Consider the following 19,724-nt stretch of genomic DNA (forward strand, 5'->3'; position numbering starts at 1 on the left):
AGTTCAAAAGCACACCAAAGTGCAAGTAGATAAATACGGTACCGCTACAGCAGGAAGGTAAACGGCGTTTCCGTGTGCTGCTCTGGTTCACCAGAAGTGGCTTTGTCATGCTGGCCACATGACCTGGAACCTGTACGCCGGCTCCCTCGGCCAATAACGCAAGATGAGCGCTGCAACCCCAGAGTTGGTCACGACTGGACCTAATCACATTCACAGACTCTCCAAGTGTCCCTATTCTCCAGGGACATCCCTGATTTAGAGAAGCCATCCTGGTTTATGATCCCAGAATGTCCCATTTTCCCTTAGGGTGTCCCTATTTTCATTGGATAAATATCAGAGGGTATGGCGTTATCTGAACCCCTGAGCTGTCTGAAGGCAATCCTGTATGGGGAAGTTTTTTTAAAAAAAAAGTTTAATGTTTTATTATGTTTTTATATATGTTGAAAGCTGCCCAGTGTGGCTGGGGCAACCAAGTAAGTTGTGTGGGGTATAAATAGTAAAATTATCATTATGGAATGGGACATCTGTTATCAGAGAAATGTTGGATGGTATGCATTCAATGTGAAAAGGTTGCTAAGTATGCTAAGGCCAGCTAATCTTCAGTGTGTGGTACTGTATTGCCCCACAAATCTCCTATCATCTATGACCAATTTCCCAAACTTCTTTTTTGCCTCTGCTCTTATTACTTTGTTTCATAGTTCTCTAGAGTAATATATTTTGGACATTATGGACATACCATAGGCTTAGAGGGAAATCTCGGCAGTTCTTTTTTATACAACTCTCAGCTGAAATCAGTGGGGGGGGGGAAATCTGCTGTTGAAACTCACAAACCTGTATAAATATTAGCTTCATTTATGAATTAAAAAATTGTGATGCTAATGATAATAAAATAAAACACAAAATAGTAATGGGGAAAAATAAAGGCGGAAATCAACAGGGCTATGCTACGCAAGGGGTTTTAGGATTGTAGCCGAAGAGCAATGAAAGATAAGTTACTGCAGTGTACATATATAAGATATGTTTGGAACTCAATTGCAAGAAGTCACTTGGAGGGGTGGCATTTTGGAAAGAAAAACAGAAGATGGGAGAAGATTAAGGAGTTCCTCCACTCAATCATTTTCCTGGAGAATGGAGTTATTGAGAAGTTATTGCTTCTCCATAACTTGTTTTTTTTCTGTACAAATGGGTCACTATGGTAAAAAACACTATTGTATGTAAAGTCTACTTTGGCCTTATTGAAGTAACTGCAAAGTGGAAACTTAAGGGACTATAGCATGCAAGGAGAACTATGAAAGCAGTGAATTAAGCAATTTGTTCATTGAATTACTCAGCATCTCAGATGGATCCTTTTAATTTTAGTCAAGAAGTCTGTGACCCGAACATAGGAGGTAAAATCATCATGTGCCCCCAATGTGATCAAGAATGTACATATTGGAACCTCACAATCACCTGTGAATCGTCCAAGGTAACAACAACATTTACTCTTGCAGAATATGGAAAATCGTTGTTTTCTGGGGCATGAAATTTTATTCTGATGCGAAGTTGGAAATACATTCAAAAGAAAAAAGAAAATAAAAGAGGATGGATACTAAATAATAATACGAGACCACTAATGAAAAGGGGAGAATGCAACATACTGAAGGTTAAGTTAAAAGAAAACCTCAGGGAAAAGCTCATTAGATAAATATGTCTATTTTTATTTGATTGGGATGTGAAACTTGAAGGCAAGCTCCTATACTGTACTGTCTTTCAGCATCCCACCTGTTTGCTCAGGTAAATGAGTTTTGGCTTTATGAAGTATCCTTAGGAAAATGGGTAGTCCATTAACTTGAATTGCTCCCATCTACATGTGGTTTGTCCTGCGCATCTGTGTTTGAAGAAGGAGGAGTGACAGTCTGGTGCTTCTTATAGCAAGGCTGACCTGGCCACAAACTGTTTTCTTCTCCTTCATAAATAGAGCGAGCCAAACCTCACTTTAGAAGGGATATGATAGAGAGGAAAGTGAAAGAAATGGAATAAACCGCAAAGATATGAAATCATTTTAAATGTGTGTGTGTTTTAATAGACCTAGACTTAGCATGCTTTTCATGTGATAAGCTTATCACATTATAGCTTGCCTTCCACTGGTAGATTTTTTTGTGTATATGATGATAAGAATGCAACAGCTGGAGCTGCTAATCTGTGGTGTTAGTTTTACACAATCATATTATCATCTGATGGTTGCTGCCATCACATTGGGAATATATAATTTGTGACATTTCATTTGTTTTCAGTTTGCTCAGGTTTTTATGTATGCATTTAATATTCCCAAAAATGAAACATATTTTGCCTCTCTTTTCAGGATAAGTGGGCTTTATAAATTGGTTTGCCTTTAAAAAAAACAAAAAAAAACCCTTACATATCACATATTTTGCCATTTTCCATGATGTGGGACTAGAATTGGCATTACAGTTCTGTTTTCTAAAACTTGGCAGAACACTAAAAAAGGGGGAACTTTTTTAAACTATAAAATGCAGACTGTTATCAAAGCAACTTCTCAAACAGTAGCAAGCTGTGTGCCATCGCCATTGCTTCCAGTTGGCAAACGCTTCCTCCCCCCTAGCAAACAGATGGTCAGTGTCTTCAGCTGATTAGCTGTGGGGCAAGAAAGCAGCAAAGAGGTGTCTGAGTTCAGCCCTTCCCCATAAATGATAAGGAATGCTTTTCTTATAGCATTGTATGCATACTGCAGGAATGTCAAATGCAGAGGTCTAGATGGGGCTTCCATTTCCATGGCAGAAGAGATGGTCTGCATGTGAAAATCTGTTTCCATGCATTTCATTTCTTATGAAATTAAGTGTTGTGTAACAGCTTGTGTTCTTTAGCTGTGCCAAAAGACAATGCAAAATTGTATGCTAACCCCTATTTTTCCAAATACTTTGCAGAAGCTGTGTATCTTCGATAGCTTCGGAACACTTGTGTTTGCGGTATTTATGGGAGTATGGGGTAAGCTAATTTCAAATACATTATTTGAGGCAGGAGGTTTTGGGGGGGGGCTGGGGGGGTTTAAAATCCAAACCAAAGTCAAAATATGGCTTTGTTGCTATGGGTAGACTTCTGGAGGGTCCCATTTCAGATTGCAGGTAAGGGTTTCATATTTTTGAGTGCTCCCCCTTTAAAAAGAACCCTGCATGTTATTACATCAGAAAAGAAGCACTTGTGTGACTGAGATCATTCTTTCCTCATTTTATTAGTTCATATACTGTACTACCGCACATCTGGATAGCTAAGTCGGTAGAGCATGAGACTCTTAATCTCAGGGTCATGGGTTTGAGCCCCATGTTGGGCAAAAGAGTCCTGCAGTGTAGGGGGTTGGACGAGTTGACCCTCGTGGTCCCTTACAGCTCTACTATTCTATTCTATTCTATTCTATTCTATTCTATTCTATTCTATTCCTCTATACATACAGTTGTTAGCAACTAACATATTAAATGGTCATGGTAAAGTTTTGGGTTTGTTTGGGGTTTTTTTACCCAGAAAGCATCTTATTTCACTGAATAGATGCTATTTACAAGGTCACAATAACTAGCATTAATCCGCCCTGTTTAATCACCATGCTTGCTTGCTGGTGATTAAAATTAGTGCTATATTGAAATCTAATTGCACAGTATGTCAAGTAACATTTAGGCCACCATTAGCACTCTGTAAAGGTGAATATACAAAAAGGTGCCGTTGTAACATTTTAGACAAATATTTCAAATTGACGACAACAGGCTTTCAATGTTAAGTATGTTGCAACTTAGTCCTCCGACACTTAACATTAAAATGGACCAAAACTACCTATTTTCTACAATATTTAAATTGAATTCAAAAGACTTGCCTGTAATGCACAATTCTTAAGTATTTATTAACAATAATAATGACAGTAATAGAAGAACAACTTACTGAAGTGTACATGGGTCATGTCACCCAACAGCCAACTGCTTCACCATGCGAAATGGCTTTCTGATGCTATTATGATTTAATACAGGGATTTCCAATGATGCAACGCATTATTTTAGTGCATTATATTAACATGCACACCTCCCACAGCGGTGTCATAACAGCATGGCTTCTGCAAGATTCAAATCCTTGTTAACTGAAAACTCTACTTAAAGTAGGTGCCAATCATGGTTAAAGTGAACAGGGGCAATGTATACGAAAGACAGGTGGGGGTAAGTCCCAGGCCCTTGTTTTTGTCTTAACCATGGCTGAGTTAAAAAAAACCCACATACCTGTACACTAAGTAGAAGAATAGGAGCATTTCCCCCTCCCCCTCCCCCTCTTTTCTTCCCATGCAAAAACTGCATGCAAAACTAATGTCTCACCATAAATGAAACTGACCTGTAGAAAACACAACTTAGAAAAGGAGACAATGCACGTATTTTTGTAAACTAAGAAATCTTTAATAAAAAAAACGCACTATGGTTGAGTTAGCATTGCATCATGAAAGTGAGAGAGAGTACACATTACCCACAGCTTTCCTTAATACAGTGGTACCTCTGGTTAAGAACTTAATTCGTTCTGGAGGTCCGTTCTTAACCTGAAACTGTTCTTAACCTGAAGCACCACTTTAGCTAATGGGGCCTCCTGCTGCCGCCGCACTGCGACTGCATGATTTCTGTTCTCATCCTGAAGCAAAGTTCTTAACCCGAGATACTATTTCTGGGTTAGCCGAGTCTGTAACCTGAAGCGCCTGTAACCTGAAGCATCTGTAACCCGAGGTACCACTGTAAAACAGAGATCCTCAAGTTTCTAACAAGAAAGTATATTGAGGCAATGTGTAGCTAGAAGAAAGCACATTGTCTAGCACTGTTATTGAGTTGCATTTCTTGTTGTATGCGACATATGCTGCTGTTGCAGTCATGTCCTGCTCTGGGGCTTTCTATAGGCATCCAATTGGCCACTGTGAGGATGTAGGGCTAGACTGGCTGGGCCTTTAATCCAGTCCAGAGGAGCTCAGCTCTCCTTATGCCCTTAAGCTTCCATATGTGCACAAAAGGCACAGTTTTTGCAACATTAGTGAAGCATTCCTCTTTTCTCCATTGTATTCAATGCAGGCCCAATTCCTACACTGTGCAGAAAGGACCTCCTGGTAATATGGCTTCTGGCAAAGGCCCTCATCTGCACAGTACTTTGATCATTTGGGTATATAAGGTGAGAGACAATCCTGGTCCCAAACTGTATAGGGCTTTATACACCAAAGCCAGCACCTTGAAATTTACTAGGGGTTTCTCAATGAAAAGAATAGTAACAGCAAAGAAGGGTCCTTGAAAAACAGTGGTAACCTTCCCCTGCAATAAAGGAGAGCTGAGTATGTTTCAGGTCAGGACCTGTGACCTTCCAGATGTTATTTAAGAACAGCTCACATCATTTCTGACCATTGGCCACACTGGCTGCTGTGAATTCTTTCTGCACGAAATATGATGCATCACAAAAAGAAGACGATTTAAGGAAAAGCAACAACAAAAGATAGTTTCCACTGTTTTCCTTCTAAACACCTGATTGCCATTCCATTAACCGGCAAGATTTTACTCCATTTCTTCACAGATTGGCAAAGAAAACTAATAAACCTTGGATTCGTAATCCTCAACAGCTAAAATTATCCTTGCTTAATCCTTCTTTCATCAGTTACTTTGTTTCTGGAGTTTTGGAAAAGACGGCAGGCTGAGCTGGAATACGAATGGGACACTGTCGAGTTCTTGGAGCAAGAGGAACAAATACGTCCCGAATATGAAGCGAGATGCCATCGTGTCGTAGTGAACGAAATAACACAGGTCTGGATAGGAGCTTTTTTTTTTATGTGCTTGGAAATATTATAAGAAAAGTTCTTTGGACTCTATCAAGTCCAGTATTTTTGTCAGGAGCCAGATCTATTTGTAAGCTAAGCTGAATATAATGTAATATGGAGAAAGAATCACAACTTGGCATTACTATGCCCTTGTTTGCTGGTATTTTTAAGAATGTTGTGGTTGATTGCTGGTAGTTTTGACTTGCATTTTTTATGTTGTGCCCTGCCTTGGTATTGATACCTTAAGCAAATAATATATAAAATAAAATATTACATAGATAAAACTCCAACCTCATGAATTTTGGGTGGAAAGGCTTGGAAAAGCGTCTTCAGGAAACTTGGGGTTGTATTCACTGTTAGTCATTCTTGGCATAGCAGTACACACACACACACACACACACACACACACACACACACACACACACACACTAGAAATTCTGACAGGGTTGTTTTAGAAGTCAGATCAGACATTTAAGTGAAGTAAATTAGTGTGATGAGATCATCTTTGTCTTTGCTAACAGTTACATCGATTCTCACCACTTCAGAGGCTGCCAGCTTTTCGTAACGAAATTTGGCAAATGTGTTGCCAATTGAAATCCTACAAGAATTACTCAAAATTAAGAGGACAAAATAATCTTTGATTAACCAGGAGATTTTGCTAACAGAGAATAGAGCGACAGTAAAGAAGCATAGGAGCATAGGGAGGTTCCATATACTTATGGGGCCGTCCACACTTGTCCAACTGCTTCCCCAAGGAAAGCCACTCTTTACCACAGAATCAGAGCAAACATTAGTTGAGTTTCCCAAGGATTGAAGTTTGCTCCCATTGAGCAGTGAAGAGAGGGATTCCCCAGGGAAAGTGGTGGGGCATACCAGTGGCGTAGTGGAGGTGGGCACGGGGCAGTTGCCCTGGGTGAAAATTTTCAATACCCAATGCTGCCTTAATACAGCTGCATGTTTCTTTTGCTGCGCTCCATTGGAAACAGCTTCTCCATGTGAACCAGGAAGTGACCTCTCCAGACCAGGCATAGGCAAACTCTGACCCTCCAGATGTTTGGGACTACAATTCCCATCATCCCTGACCACTGGTCCTGTTAGCTAGGGATGATGGGAATTGTAGTTCCAAACATCTGGAGGGCCAGAGTTCGCCTATGCCTGCTCCAGACAATGGAATGGCTCTTCTTTTCTTATCTCAGTGGCTGCGATCTCCTGGGTAATGTGGACACCATTAGGCAGTTGAATGCACAAGTTTGCTCTGTCCGTTTCCTTACTTCCCTCCCACCCCTCCGCTTGGCCCGGGCTCTGGCAACCTATGCTATGCCCCTGGGGCAAACAGAAAGCTGTTCAGACCCATGCCTAAGAAAGCATGAATCAAGCAGAAAACCATTCGGACCCATGCATTGTAGTGTGAAAGGGTGGGCTTTAAAACAGACCGCTAACACATCTGTTCACACAGACTGGCAGCTGCTCTCCTGGGTTTCAGGCAGGAGTTTTCCTAGCCTGGGAATTCATCCCAAGAGCCTCACACATTTAAAGGATATGCTCCACTACTGAGCTCTTGCCCTCGTTCTGTTATATTTCAATTACGTGTTCAATTATATAATAAGTTTGTCACTGTCTGAGTACTGCACATTTTAAATTCATAGTTCGGCTCTGGGGGGAAAGACCCAAACTTATTCTAATGACATAGTAAAGTTCTCTCATTAGAACTTTATTTCATCCTGGAAAGGAGGCTGTGCTGAGGGCAAGTCTCGCCATCAATAAATAAGGCTCATGTCATCAGCCATAACTAGGACTCAAAGGATATATATCCTAGCAGATTGTAATTTACGTGGAGGATTATGGAGTAAAGGGGGATAGTTTACAATGCCTTCCCATAACCTCCATCTGAAATGAGTTGATTTATATTTTGTAAAGCAGGGGAACTATTTAATATGATGTTGGGTATGAGGCAGGTGCTTGCATAATATACTACAACACAAATCTAAAGCTATATGATGAAAAAGAAAATCACTTTATAACTGCAATGGGTGCCATGTGAACAGAAGTTTATTTATTTATTGTAATATTGATGCACCAGCTTTTATTTTTCTTTTATTTTTTTAGTGTTCACAGGTGGTTTCCAAAAACCAAACATACACATGAAAATAAATCCAATTTTTACAGTATAAAGCAATTTAAAGCTATCCATGTCTCTATAAATATATTTAAAAATAAGAAACCTCCAACTAATTTTGAATAACAATGCTTTCACCAGCAATGTTCAACTTTCACGTGGCTTTTCTGCTCAGAGATACCTGAGAGGGACCTCTTTGCTTTGAGCTATACTATGGGATAAGGACTGGCTGAGTGGTTCAGAGATCTGATAGGCTAGAGAATAGTAGATTGACAGAAATGTCTCCAGAGCCTCTCTTGAGTTCAAATGGAAGGATTAAATGTGTGTGAAACAGTATTTGGTTTTGATTTCATTTTAATTTTTTTGTAATCACTTGCCATTGTCCTTGGTAGGGCTGTGCCCCATTAGCTCTAGTGGAACGACCTCCCACTGCCTGGTTCTGAGCAGAGACTATTGCTGGAACGTCCCAGGGGACAGAATCCCTGATGCCTGGAATCTTTATCTTCTCAAGGACAAACTCCAGAGCAGAACTTATTGGCAGAACTTAAAACACAATGCATGTTATATGGCAGAAAGTAGCTCCCTGAGATACTCATGGCTTTACTGGTTAAACAGAAACAACAGCTGCAGTACTTTCAGTTGTCTGAAAGAGTCTGGAATTTGTTGCAAACAGTGGCAAATAGTTTCATTACCAAGAAATGGTGTGATGGCTTTGTCCTTACCTTACTCTGAAAGAATGGTCAGCAAAAAATTGGAAGGTGGCTAAAATGTCGAGTTTAACGATATATATTTGGCTGAGGAATGGCAAGAAACTATTTTAATTTTATGAAGACCGAATAAAGCTTACATATTAAGAGGTTTTTATGACACATGGCTGGTATTGATGTTTATACACCTATGTATTAAATTCAATTTGCAAAATTGACCTAAATAAATATCTCACCTGAGCTTAATCTCTTGCATTCTGTAGTCCAATGTAGCAAGAATATTGATACTCATGAAGGCATGCCAGCTAATTTGCACCTAATATCATCTTCCTGAAGATGGAGAATTCCAGATTAGCATTTATGAATATGTGGCATTTTTCCTACAATATTTTTATTCTAACATTATTATCCTCCAATATTGAAATCTAGCTTCAGCCCTTTGAAAAAAAAAATCTTTTGTTCTCCATTTTTGGTGCTGAAAAGCAATGAAATTGTTTTTCTCACTGTTTTGTTGCCAATTCTTTAATGTTTTTGTAATAACATCATAAAGTATATCACCTACCACTCTCACCTAGGGGAACACTGCTTTCAGGTTATGCTATGGTGATCAGATACCTATTTGTTATTGCACAGCAAGTATAATTTACTTTTACTTTTAAGTCAGTTGATTATTGACCTGAATGGATCTAAACTGCTTACATCTTGTGTTAAACAATAACTAATATTAGTGGTGAGATTTTTGAAGCTGCATTTTTTTGAGCATTATTTCCAGCAAATCTCAGTGCAGTCTCTCTGCTTTCAGAAAGGGGAATCCTATATAATAATGTCCATGTTGTCCCTGCGTCCAGATGTCCCGTGTGTCCCTGGGTCACTGCGCATGTGCCCCAGGGATACAGGGATTGGACAGCAGAGACTGCGCGCGCACACTCTCCCCCCACTCTGCCTCCTCCAACCGCCGCTCCCGCCGGGGTGGAGGCCGGCGAAGGCCTCCTCACAACCCTCCCTGGCCGTGAGGAGCGGCGGTTGGAGGAGGCGGGGGGGGAGAGTGCGCGCGTCCTTCCTGTCGGCGGCTGGGGGAGAGGAAGGAAGGAGGAGAAAGCGCCGCTTTCTCCTCCTCCGTTCCTGTCCCCCTGCCGCCGACAGCAAGGACGGGTCCCAGGGTTCGGAGAAGCGCTGCGCAAGCGCTTCTCCGAACCCTGGGATGTCTGCTTCCTGTCGGCGGCTGCGGGAGAGGAACGGAGAAGGAGAAAGCAGCGCTTTCTCCTCCTCCGTTCCTGTCCCCCTGCCGCCGACAGCAAGGACGGGTCCCAGGGTTCGGAGAAGCGCTGCGCAAGCGCTTCTCCGAACCCTGGGATGTCTGCTTCCTGTCGGCGGCTGCGGGAGAGGAACGGAGAAGGAGAAAGCAGCGCTTTCTCCTCCGTTCCTGTCCCCCTGCCGCCGACAGCAAGGACGGGTCCCAGGGTTCGGAGAAGCGCTGCGCAAGCGCTTCTCCGAACCCTGGGATATCTGCTTCCTGTCGGCGGCTGCGGGAGAGGAACGGAGAAGGAAAAAGCAGCGCTTTCTCCTCCTCCGTTCCTGTCCCCCTGCCGCCGACAGCAAGGACAGGTCCCAGGGTTCGGAGAAGCGCTGCGCAAGCGCTTCTCCGAACCCCAGGATTCTAGCGCCCGTTATTGAACGGGCTGAAAACCACTAGTTTTATATAATCCTTTCAAATTGTAAGCTTTTCCTTTGACAGAAACTTAAAAGCATGTTTTGCTTCTTTTACTTTTACTTAAAATCTGGGTAGAGCAACTTTTAAACTGATGCTTGGGAGGGAGAAGAGGCATGTCTGCCTCGGAACAAATCATTGTCCATGGATAAAGCAGAAAATATTTGTGATCATTCAAGTGCAGGAGAGGTAGAACCAGACACTGAGAGGTCACATGACAGCAATTCAAAGAAGTCAATATATTTTTCACAATATATTTTTCATACATTCGTAAATGATCCACAGAATTACTTTAGGCATGGTCAAGGGCTTCGGAACCTTTTCTCCTTTGAAGAGCAGATCTCCAACGTATAGCTGGAGCTAGCCCAAGACATTTTTGCCGCCTGAGGCAAAACAGCAAATGGCCCCACCACTGCCATCACCCACACACTGACACAAATGTCATGGTGTCTAGTACCCAGTGCTGGTTGGTTTATTTTCACCTTCAGAGAGAAGATAGAGTGATCATAAATTAGATAAGTTAAACATTTGCTGCCCTTCCATGAAACCCAAAACCTGTCGCCTGAGGAAACAACCTCTCTCTATCTAATAGCAGGGCCATTGTTGGGGGATATCGCGCACTGCTTTTGAAATTCCTTACAATTCCAAAAGCCTTTTCCTAAATGACATTGGGAGAGCCGTTGTTCTGAGAAACCCAAAACACCTTTAAATGCACGGAACTAGTTGCATAGTTTTTTGGGGGGGAGCCCATTTGAGGGGGGAGTATGTAATTTTAGCATGATAACCCACTAAACCTCTCAAAACTAGATTCAACAATGCTCTGACAGGTTGAGGGTGATATTTGAAGCAAAGTGTTTTAATCTGGAAACATAAAAAACACAAACGAACTGTTTACCTTAAACACTGAGTTACGTGAAAAAGAAATGTACATATTAACAAAGGGAATTCTTTCTCAATCCCCTTTCTTCACAGCAAGAAGAGCATATCCCCTACACAGCTTGTGGAAAGTGCATGAGGATGACCTTCTGCACAAGTGCTGTCTTATTCTGGGTAAATTTTCTACTACTGCTGCTTGTCATTTATTTAGCTTTGTCAGCATGATAGACTCTGTAAAGCTTAAATGGTTATGGCCCCTTCCTGAAGGACAGTTGCTCATGTGGTGGACTCATTTCTCATGGCTGTACTGCTTCAGAATTGCATAGGACTTTTCTTCTAATAAAAACGAAACGCAACCTGCTACATTAATACATTTCTGTATTAAAAGTTCCGGCCTGACATTTTAAAGCTTTTCATGGGTTATTTTTGTCTTAAGAACACTTTGAAAAACAGCTCTCCTTTCAAAGGAACTGCGAGAGTTGAGCCATGCAAGCAACTGTGCTTTTAAACTGGATCTCAGAATGGCAAGGATTCCTCACTTTGTTCTCCCTCACCTCCAAGAAAGCCCCGCATCTTTCTTCCTTATGCCAGGCTTGATCCCTTCCTTCCCTTGTCCCATTTTCCCTCTTTTTATGCTGTCCTGCATTTAATTTCAGGTGTTTTTGCATAGCTGGACTTCTCTCCTGACGGCTCCATTTCTGGATTTCTGTCTCCTTACTCCCATCTCGATCCCCCACCTCTTCTGAACCCCCTTCTTACCTCTTGTGGCTTGAGTTCTTGGATACTTTGGCTCATTTCCTTCACAGGTTATATTTCAAAGGTACGTTTTAAAACATCTAAAAATGATACGTTTGTGCACAGCAGAACATGATACCAGCAGCTTCTATAATACCGTAGGACTCATGTTCTAGGGAGCTGAGATAGACAATGGCTGGCCTGGCACTTGGTAGAAAACATAACATTTTCTGACATGAAGTGATGCTCAGTCCAAACCTCGTTACCCTTCCTGCCACTTTTTTCAGACGTGTTGTTCGAGGAATCTGGTTCAATAGTGTGTTACAGATGAATGGGTCTTTTTTACCCGTTTCATTTGATTAAGAGAGCAAACCTGGGTGTCCTTTCCTCTTCCCCCCCCCCACCCCCATTCCAGCCTTAATTCAAAGGAGAAACTAAAAGAAGTCTACCCAGCCATAGGGGAAAATGTGTGGCATCATGGAAGAGTTTCAAAAAGTGTTCAAATGTGCCACTAGCCAACGCCAGTGGTAGGGTTGTCATTAGTATGGCTGCCATGAAAGTGCTACTGTAATCTTCCTCTTAAGGAACATACCACAAGGCTATGAGAAGGAAGAACATTGCAACGAGCAGAGGCAATTGGCAAAAGGAGGAAGCTAAAATTATATTCAGGGCTGGAGGGGTGAGATTTATTACAGTGTGCTGCACTGCATGCTATTCTTGTGTTCCTGTCTATCTCCCTTTCTCCCCTTTTTCCTTTTACCCTCCATGTCCAGTTCCCTGTGCTCACCTTTATTTTTTCTCCCGCAGCAAATAGATATTGTGGGTGCTGTTGTGGAAATGTTTTCTGTACTTGCCTAAGATCCAGGACAATCAGATCAGAAATTCCCCCCAGACGTCATTTCTGGCTTGGAAATCCCGTTATTGTCCAAGAAAATCTGGACATATGGCAGCCCTAAGATTCAGCGAACCCATATTTACTGTTGGGGAAAATTTAATGTCTTAAAAAATGAGTTATAATTTGGGAGTTTAATTATGTTCAGAAAGTTTATTTATGAGAGGAACAAAATGCATTGTAGGTATATGCATCAGAATAATAGTATATCGATTGCTATACACAATCAGTGGCATAAAGGAAAGTGCATGTTAACGACTGATACATTTAATCACACTTTTGAATAATGTATAAATCTAATATATTTGTATTTATAGTTTCATTTACTTTTTCTGTAATTATATATGTTACTGTGTTTATAGAATAAAATCATCAATTAAATGTGTGTGTGTGCACGCTATATATGTGCATATATGTGACACATAAAATATATCATACTCATTACATAGCAGTTATGTTGTTATTTGATTTCAGATCCTGCTCATTATCGCCTCGGTTATTGGCATAATTGTTTACAGGCTGTCTGTTTTCCTGGTGTTTTCCGCAACGCTCCCAAGGCACATCAATGGCACTGAAGCCATCCAGAAATACTTGACTCCACAAGCAGCAACTTCAGTTTCTGCTTCCATCATAAGCTTCGTCATCATTATGATTCTGAACATGATCTATGAGAAAGTAGCAATCATGATTACTGACTTTGGTAAGATGATCTCGTGCCCCAGCTACAAAGCCTTTCAGAGTAAATGGAGAAAAATGTTGTGTTCTTAAGGGGTAACTCAGCAAAACAGGGTGCCTCTGCCATGTACTTGAGAACTTTTCCCACCATTGCTTGCCATGACTTCTAAAGATTTTAAAGTACAGGCTTTCTCAGTTAACAAAGAAATGACATTCAGCTCCTTGCCTAAGAAATCCTTCTATAGCCAGCATGAAAGATCAATTGTTTACAGCTGTATATTTATGAAACTGACAAAGCACGGAATATTACTGTAATAATTCCAGCCTTATGAAAATGGATCAGCACTGCATAATGCATTCAATTACATTCGGTATTGTTTATAGATAGCGTAGCCATTTTCTTGTAAATAAAAAGGGAAAGAATCACTGTTTGAAACCCTTCATGCTTTAGTAAATAGCGAAAACAGAGCAAACACTGCTGGTTTCCTTCCCATCCAGGTCATTTACATTAAAGGAGCTGTCCTATTTTGGCGCATCTAAAGTAGCTTCATTTTAATATTCTTTCATTTGCATCACATCAAAATGTTATGTTCATTATGTATTGAATCTGCTGGAGGCTTTTTGCATTGAGAATTGCTGCTTGTTCTTGTGTGGAAGAGCACATATTTCCCCCCCTTTTTATAACACGTTGTCATGAAATTAACATAATGGCTACAGTATATTAGAGAACTCCAAATAATCTAAATTATAAAGATGTAAATTGTATTCAAGTCTGCAACATACATATCTCTAAAGCTCTTCTCGAGTTAACCATTTCTCTCTCCCTCACCCCTTAAACTACAGAACTACCAAGGACGCAGACCGATTATGAAAACAGCCTCACCATGAAGATGTTCTTATTCCAATTTGTCAACTATTACTCTTCCTGTTTCTACATTGCATTCTTTAAGGGTAAATTTGTAGGTTACCCTGGCGACCCTGTTTATTGGCTGGGGAAATACAGAAATGAAGAGGTATGAATGAACTACCTGCATTGGGTTTTCCTCTCTTCATTTTTAATTTTCTTTTAGCTAGAAGAGTTGGGGTCAAACCAGATGTTACATATAGATGGAAGTAACATTAGCAGAAGGGAAAGCAGATGCTTAATCCTTTCCTAACTGCTTTTCATGAACTTCCAAGTAGGAAAACAGACAGAAGATGAACGCTGCTGCTGCTGCTGCTGCGCTTTTCCCAGTTCCCCCTTCAAAAGCTTAATTTGATTTTTGAAAAGCCCATCATGGTAATATTATATATGTATGCGTATAACATCTCGTTTGGCCCTGAATCTTGGCCACTTCATCAGTTTCAAGTGATACATGGGAAGAAGTGATGGTATTAAAGTTTGGTGGGATTGGAATCTTGCAATGGTAAACTGAAGAACTCAGCTTCATAACTACCGCCATTTTGAGCTGAGTCCAAAGTCCTCCAAGCTCATATTCCACCAAACCTCAGGTGACATAGCTTATTGCAGCCATAGTTGATCCCTCCCCCCCAAAAATAATAATAACTTAGCTGCAATGATTTAGGGAAGTTTTTTTATGTTTGAAGTTTTATTCCGTTTTTAATGTTCTGTTGAAAGCCACCCAGAGTGGCTGGGGAAACCTAGCAAGATGGGCGGAGTAGAAATAATAACTGATGATGATGATGATGATGATGAAGATGAAGAGGCCTCACAAAATGGTCAATGTTGCTTGAAATAGCAGGTGATTTGCTTACTTCTCCTAATGGCTGTGAACACTGCAAATTGCAATGCCACTGTAGACAACATGGCACTGTTACTATTCTACAACTGTATAAAGAATCTTTGGTGCTGCTTCAGCCCCTCCCACTCTCCCCACCCCAACTCCACTTATCTAAATTGTGAGAAATGTAAATGCCCTGAATCAGGCCAGAGAGAGGGCCAGCCCAAGACAGCTTGCTGCCCAAGACGAGGGCAATATGGTGCCTTTCACTCCATGATTCCTATTTCAACACTGGCAATAAGACACAAACCTGCACCATATCTGAGGACAGCAAGCTAACTTTTGGACCCAAGGCAGGCAACTGCAAGGCACTCAAAACTCTATCCTCCAACTTCTCCACCCCTGCCCTGGCAGCTGCTTTGCTCTACCTAATAGCAGGGCGAGTTCTGGAAGTAGGCTTCTGAGTGTTGACTGCAAGATTAACTATATGCTATTCCCACGCTGGTAATCAATTATTTTGGAGGGCACAGATTATGGTTAAAGGTAAATGTAGTTCTGCTGCAGACGTTACACAAGTTTAACCTCTAAACTCTGTGGGCTGGAGACCCCAGGAGCCATATGTAAGCTATTCTTTGCTTTTCGGAGAAAAAGTCTGGTATAAATGAAGCAAATTTATTAAAAATGAAGGTGTTACTTTGTTTTTTAGTAATAATCACCAATGTTAGATGGTTTGTGCATTTTTCTGGATAGTTATCTGAATAGGAATGATGCTAAACAAAACATTATGCTAGTCTTTTTGAAGTAACAGAATATATTTTAATATAATGTTTTCATTAATTGAAAATTCGTTCCCTGCAGCTGAGCTGGAAAATTTTATGTCATCCCCCCCCCCTCTTCTTCCAATCCTAGTGTGATCCAGGTGGATGTCTCCTTGAACTTACAACACAACTGACAATAATAATGGGAGGCAAAGCAATCTGGAATAATATACAAGAAGTGCTTCTTCCGTAAGTAAAAAGTGTTGATAGCTAGGAGTCAAAACCAAACCTGAATTTGAAAACAGGGTGGTTGTTTTTAATGAACCTGAATTTAAACCTCTTGGTTGCTTTGAGCTCACAGCAGAAGGCAGTCCCTAAAACACAAAAAGCTGCAACTGATTTTTTTAAAAAAGTGGTTTAATCATCAGAAATTCATGAGGACTCCATAGGAGGTAAGAAAGGGCCTCATCCAGTCCTACAGATTTGGGAAATATTAATGAACAATGAGATAGTTGTACCTTACTTTACTTTCTGAAATATGGGACTGGTTTAAACTATTACATTGAGTTACTTCTCAGAATGTTGGAAATTCTAAGAAACAAGTGGCAGTAGATTAAAGCAAGGTCCAGAAACATTAGTCTCCATCAATGGAAAACACAGCAACATATGCTTTTGACCATGAAGAGGTCACAAAGGGAATCCCTATTCTCTATTGTTTTTTCTCTTTTTTTTAAAAAAAAGGTAGAAAAATGAGGATCCAAACAGGCCAAATCCATCAGAGGCTCTACAGATGAAATAATGAATGGATCTCCCAGTGTAACATGTGGCTTGACCTTGCCTGTATCTGCCAGAAAGGGCAAAACTGAGCCCATTATTATCTCAAAGCAAAGAGGCAGACTTAGCTATTCCATGTTGGACAAAAATTGCATGATTTCTACCATAAAGAATAAATCTAGCTGGTGATCTCCATTCATAGGTGGCTTAAGAACCTGATTGGAAGATTTTGTTCGGCTGCACGATCTGAAAAAGTTGTCCCTCGCTGGGAACAGGACTACCACCTGCAACCCATTGGCAAACTTGGATTGTTTTATGAGTATCTTGAAATGGGTAAGCTGGCTGCTATAATTCTCTTTAATAATTAACCTTCTATTAAATAATTACAAACCCGTAAAAGTGGGATGGGTGGATTTTGCTAGATTGGATGGCTGTGCTATCTGAACACAGAGTATTTAACTGTGGTTATACACAAGACATTAGGGTTGCGGTTCTATATACACTTACCTGAGAGTAAACACCTCTGAATACAGTGGGGCTTTACAACCGCATGTTCTCTAACTGTCCTATTTAATGTTGCTCTCTTGCATATATATATATATATATATATATATATATATATATATATATATATATAATACTTCCACATACCCCATGTCCTGATTGGCATTATAAATTCCTTTTTACAATGCCTTTGGTTTCTTGCTGGCTACAGAGTGCAGATAATGAATGGAATCAACTAAGTATTACTCAAAGTAATTTACTTGGAGTGAATGAATGAAGATGACTAAGATGGGTCCATTAGTTTCAATGGATCTAGTCTGAGTAAATCCTAGTTGAATATCACCCATAGACTTTGGGTAACTTTCCCATACTTTTCTGATCCAAGAACTCAGCTCTCTCAAGTGATCCAGAGTAGCTCTGTTTAGCCACTGAGTTTGGCATGCCTGACTTCTGAAAGCGCACACAATGCTAATTAATATTTCACCAGTGTTTGTCACATTTCTCATTGGCAGTTATACAGTTTGGATTTGTCACCTTGTTTGTGGCCTCGTTCCCACTGGCTCCCCTTCTGGCACTTATGAACAATTTACTAGAAATACGTATAGATGCCTGGAAGATTACCACACAGTTCAGGCGCATAGTTCCTCAGAAAGCTCAGGACATAGGAGCATGGCAGCCAATCATGCAAGGAATAGCTCTTCTTGCTGTGGTGACCAATGTAAGTACAGTCTTTAAGTAGTGACAATTTGGGATCTGAAATGCCAAACAGTTATTTTCCATGGGGACGTGTTCTTCAATCAGTTGTAATGTCCATTCTCCACATTCGCACCTTCGAACAGTATGAAATTGTTGACGTGTTAGATGTTCTCCATTTCCTTGAGGAATGAGAAGTCCAGTGACAGTGGTACCAATGGATGGTTGGTTGGTTGTTGTTTTTATGAGATACCAATTAAGACTCATGATGCCTTTGTGATACCTGTTTGTATACAAGCTGACCATCCTGGGTTGTACTTTAATGTGCATTCTATTTTGTTCTTATTTTGTATTGTGCTTTAAATGGTTATGACCCATTGCAAGACAATGTGTGATGACAGCTAGTATATAAATATTATAAATTAAATAAGCATATTCCCTTTCTCCCTTTGAGGACAGGATCAACAAACCCTACTGCAATGAATTTTGCTAAGGCTCTGCGGTAGGAGTTTCCACTCAGTTAAACTGGCTGGTGCCAGGTTTAATGTCCAAATTTTACTGCTAGCTGGCACCATGCTAGAGGCATTCCCCTTTCTCTTTCATACAGGAGGAGGGAACGCATCTTCTGAGATGCCTCTGGCAACACTAGTAAGTCACTTAAAAAGAAATCCTGTGTGATTTTTCTCCTAAGTCGACCTTTTCTTCATCTAAAAATTTGTTTTCAAATGGATTCAGATGGTTTGATCATAAAGGTAAAAGGTAAAGGGAGCCCTGACCATTAGGTCCAGTCGTGACCAACTCTGGGGTTGCACGCTCATCTCGCATTATTGGCCAAGGGAGCCGGCGTATAGCTTCCAGGTCATGTGGCCAGCATGACAAAGCCGCTTCTGGCAAACCAGAGCAGCACACGGAAACGCCGTTTACCTTCCCGCTGTAGCGGTTCCTATTTATCTACTTGCATTTTGACGTGCTTTCGAACTGCTAGGTTGGCAGGAGCTGGGACCAAGCAACGGGAGCTCACCCCGTCACAGGGATTCAAACCGCCGACCTTCTGATCAGCAAGCCCTAGGCTCAGTGGTTAACCTACAGCACCACCTGGCCAAATAATTATTGCCACCTAAGTTTTACTCAGAGTTGACTTAATGAAATTAATGGATAAAAGTTTGCCATGGCTATTAATTTCAAGTGTCTACTCTTGAGTAGAACTAGCACTGAATGCAACCCTTAGTAACAATATCCTCTGAAAATGCAACAGTGGCCCAGGAAGCCTGACTGTCATAACCACAGCAGAGGCTTTATAAAATAAAAAAAAATAACAATCCCTAAAATAGTTGATGCCATGCTTCTTTTACAGCAAGTTTCATTTCTTTCCACTTTATGGATTACTCTGCAAAACTGGCAGAACTTTAAGTGGATATTGTACAAAGCTCCCTTGGCACTTAAGAGTTCGTGCAGCAGAGCTGACGTTGCTATATTCAGTTGCCAAGCATAAGCCTAGTTTTCATTTGTTCTGGGGTAATGGGAAAAGTGATCACGTCTTGGAACATTGAAATCAGAATATTTTTTTAGCGTGATCCTCTTTTTTTAAAAAAAAGCAGCGTACAAATGGTGGGGGGGGGGAGTTTATTTTTACAGAGTATCCAGAAGAATATATTCTCCTGTGTATGTCATCACTGCTGTTCCACATCTGGAAATCATTGGAAAGAGGTGGAAGTTTATGTGGGAAGAATACTGGAGGGGGAGGAAGAGAGAAAAG

At 40.8% G+C, this 19,724-nt stretch overlaps 1 protein-coding gene across 2 annotated transcripts in view; it reads left to right on the forward strand.

Annotated features, from left to right (window-relative positions):
- ANO6 (anoctamin 6) overlaps positions 1 to 19,724 on the forward strand; it is a 71,513-nt gene that overhangs the window by 45,505 nt on the left and 6,284 nt on the right. For both annotated transcript variants that reach the window (XM_060279623.2, XM_035126527.3), the window contains exons 9-17: positions 1,360 to 1,465; positions 2,925 to 2,985; positions 5,650 to 5,795; positions 11,313 to 11,390; positions 13,318 to 13,543; positions 14,362 to 14,531; positions 16,149 to 16,246; positions 16,974 to 17,104; positions 17,788 to 17,993. In XM_060279623.2, coding sequence (XP_060135606.2) covers positions 1,360 to 1,465; positions 2,925 to 2,985; positions 5,650 to 5,795; positions 11,313 to 11,390; positions 13,318 to 13,543; positions 14,362 to 14,531; positions 16,149 to 16,246; positions 16,974 to 17,104; positions 17,788 to 17,993 — 1,222 coding nt within the window. The remainder of the gene's footprint in view (positions 1 to 1,359; positions 1,466 to 2,924; positions 2,986 to 5,649; positions 5,796 to 11,312; positions 11,391 to 13,317; positions 13,544 to 14,361; positions 14,532 to 16,148; positions 16,247 to 16,973; positions 17,105 to 17,787; positions 17,994 to 19,724) is intronic.

Source organism: Zootoca vivipara, chromosome 9 (genome assembly GCF_965207765.1).
Source record: "Zootoca vivipara chromosome 9, rZooViv2.hap1.1, whole genome shotgun sequence".
In the NCBI taxonomy this organism is placed as follows: domain Eukaryota; kingdom Metazoa; phylum Chordata; class Lepidosauria; order Squamata; family Lacertidae; genus Zootoca; species Zootoca vivipara.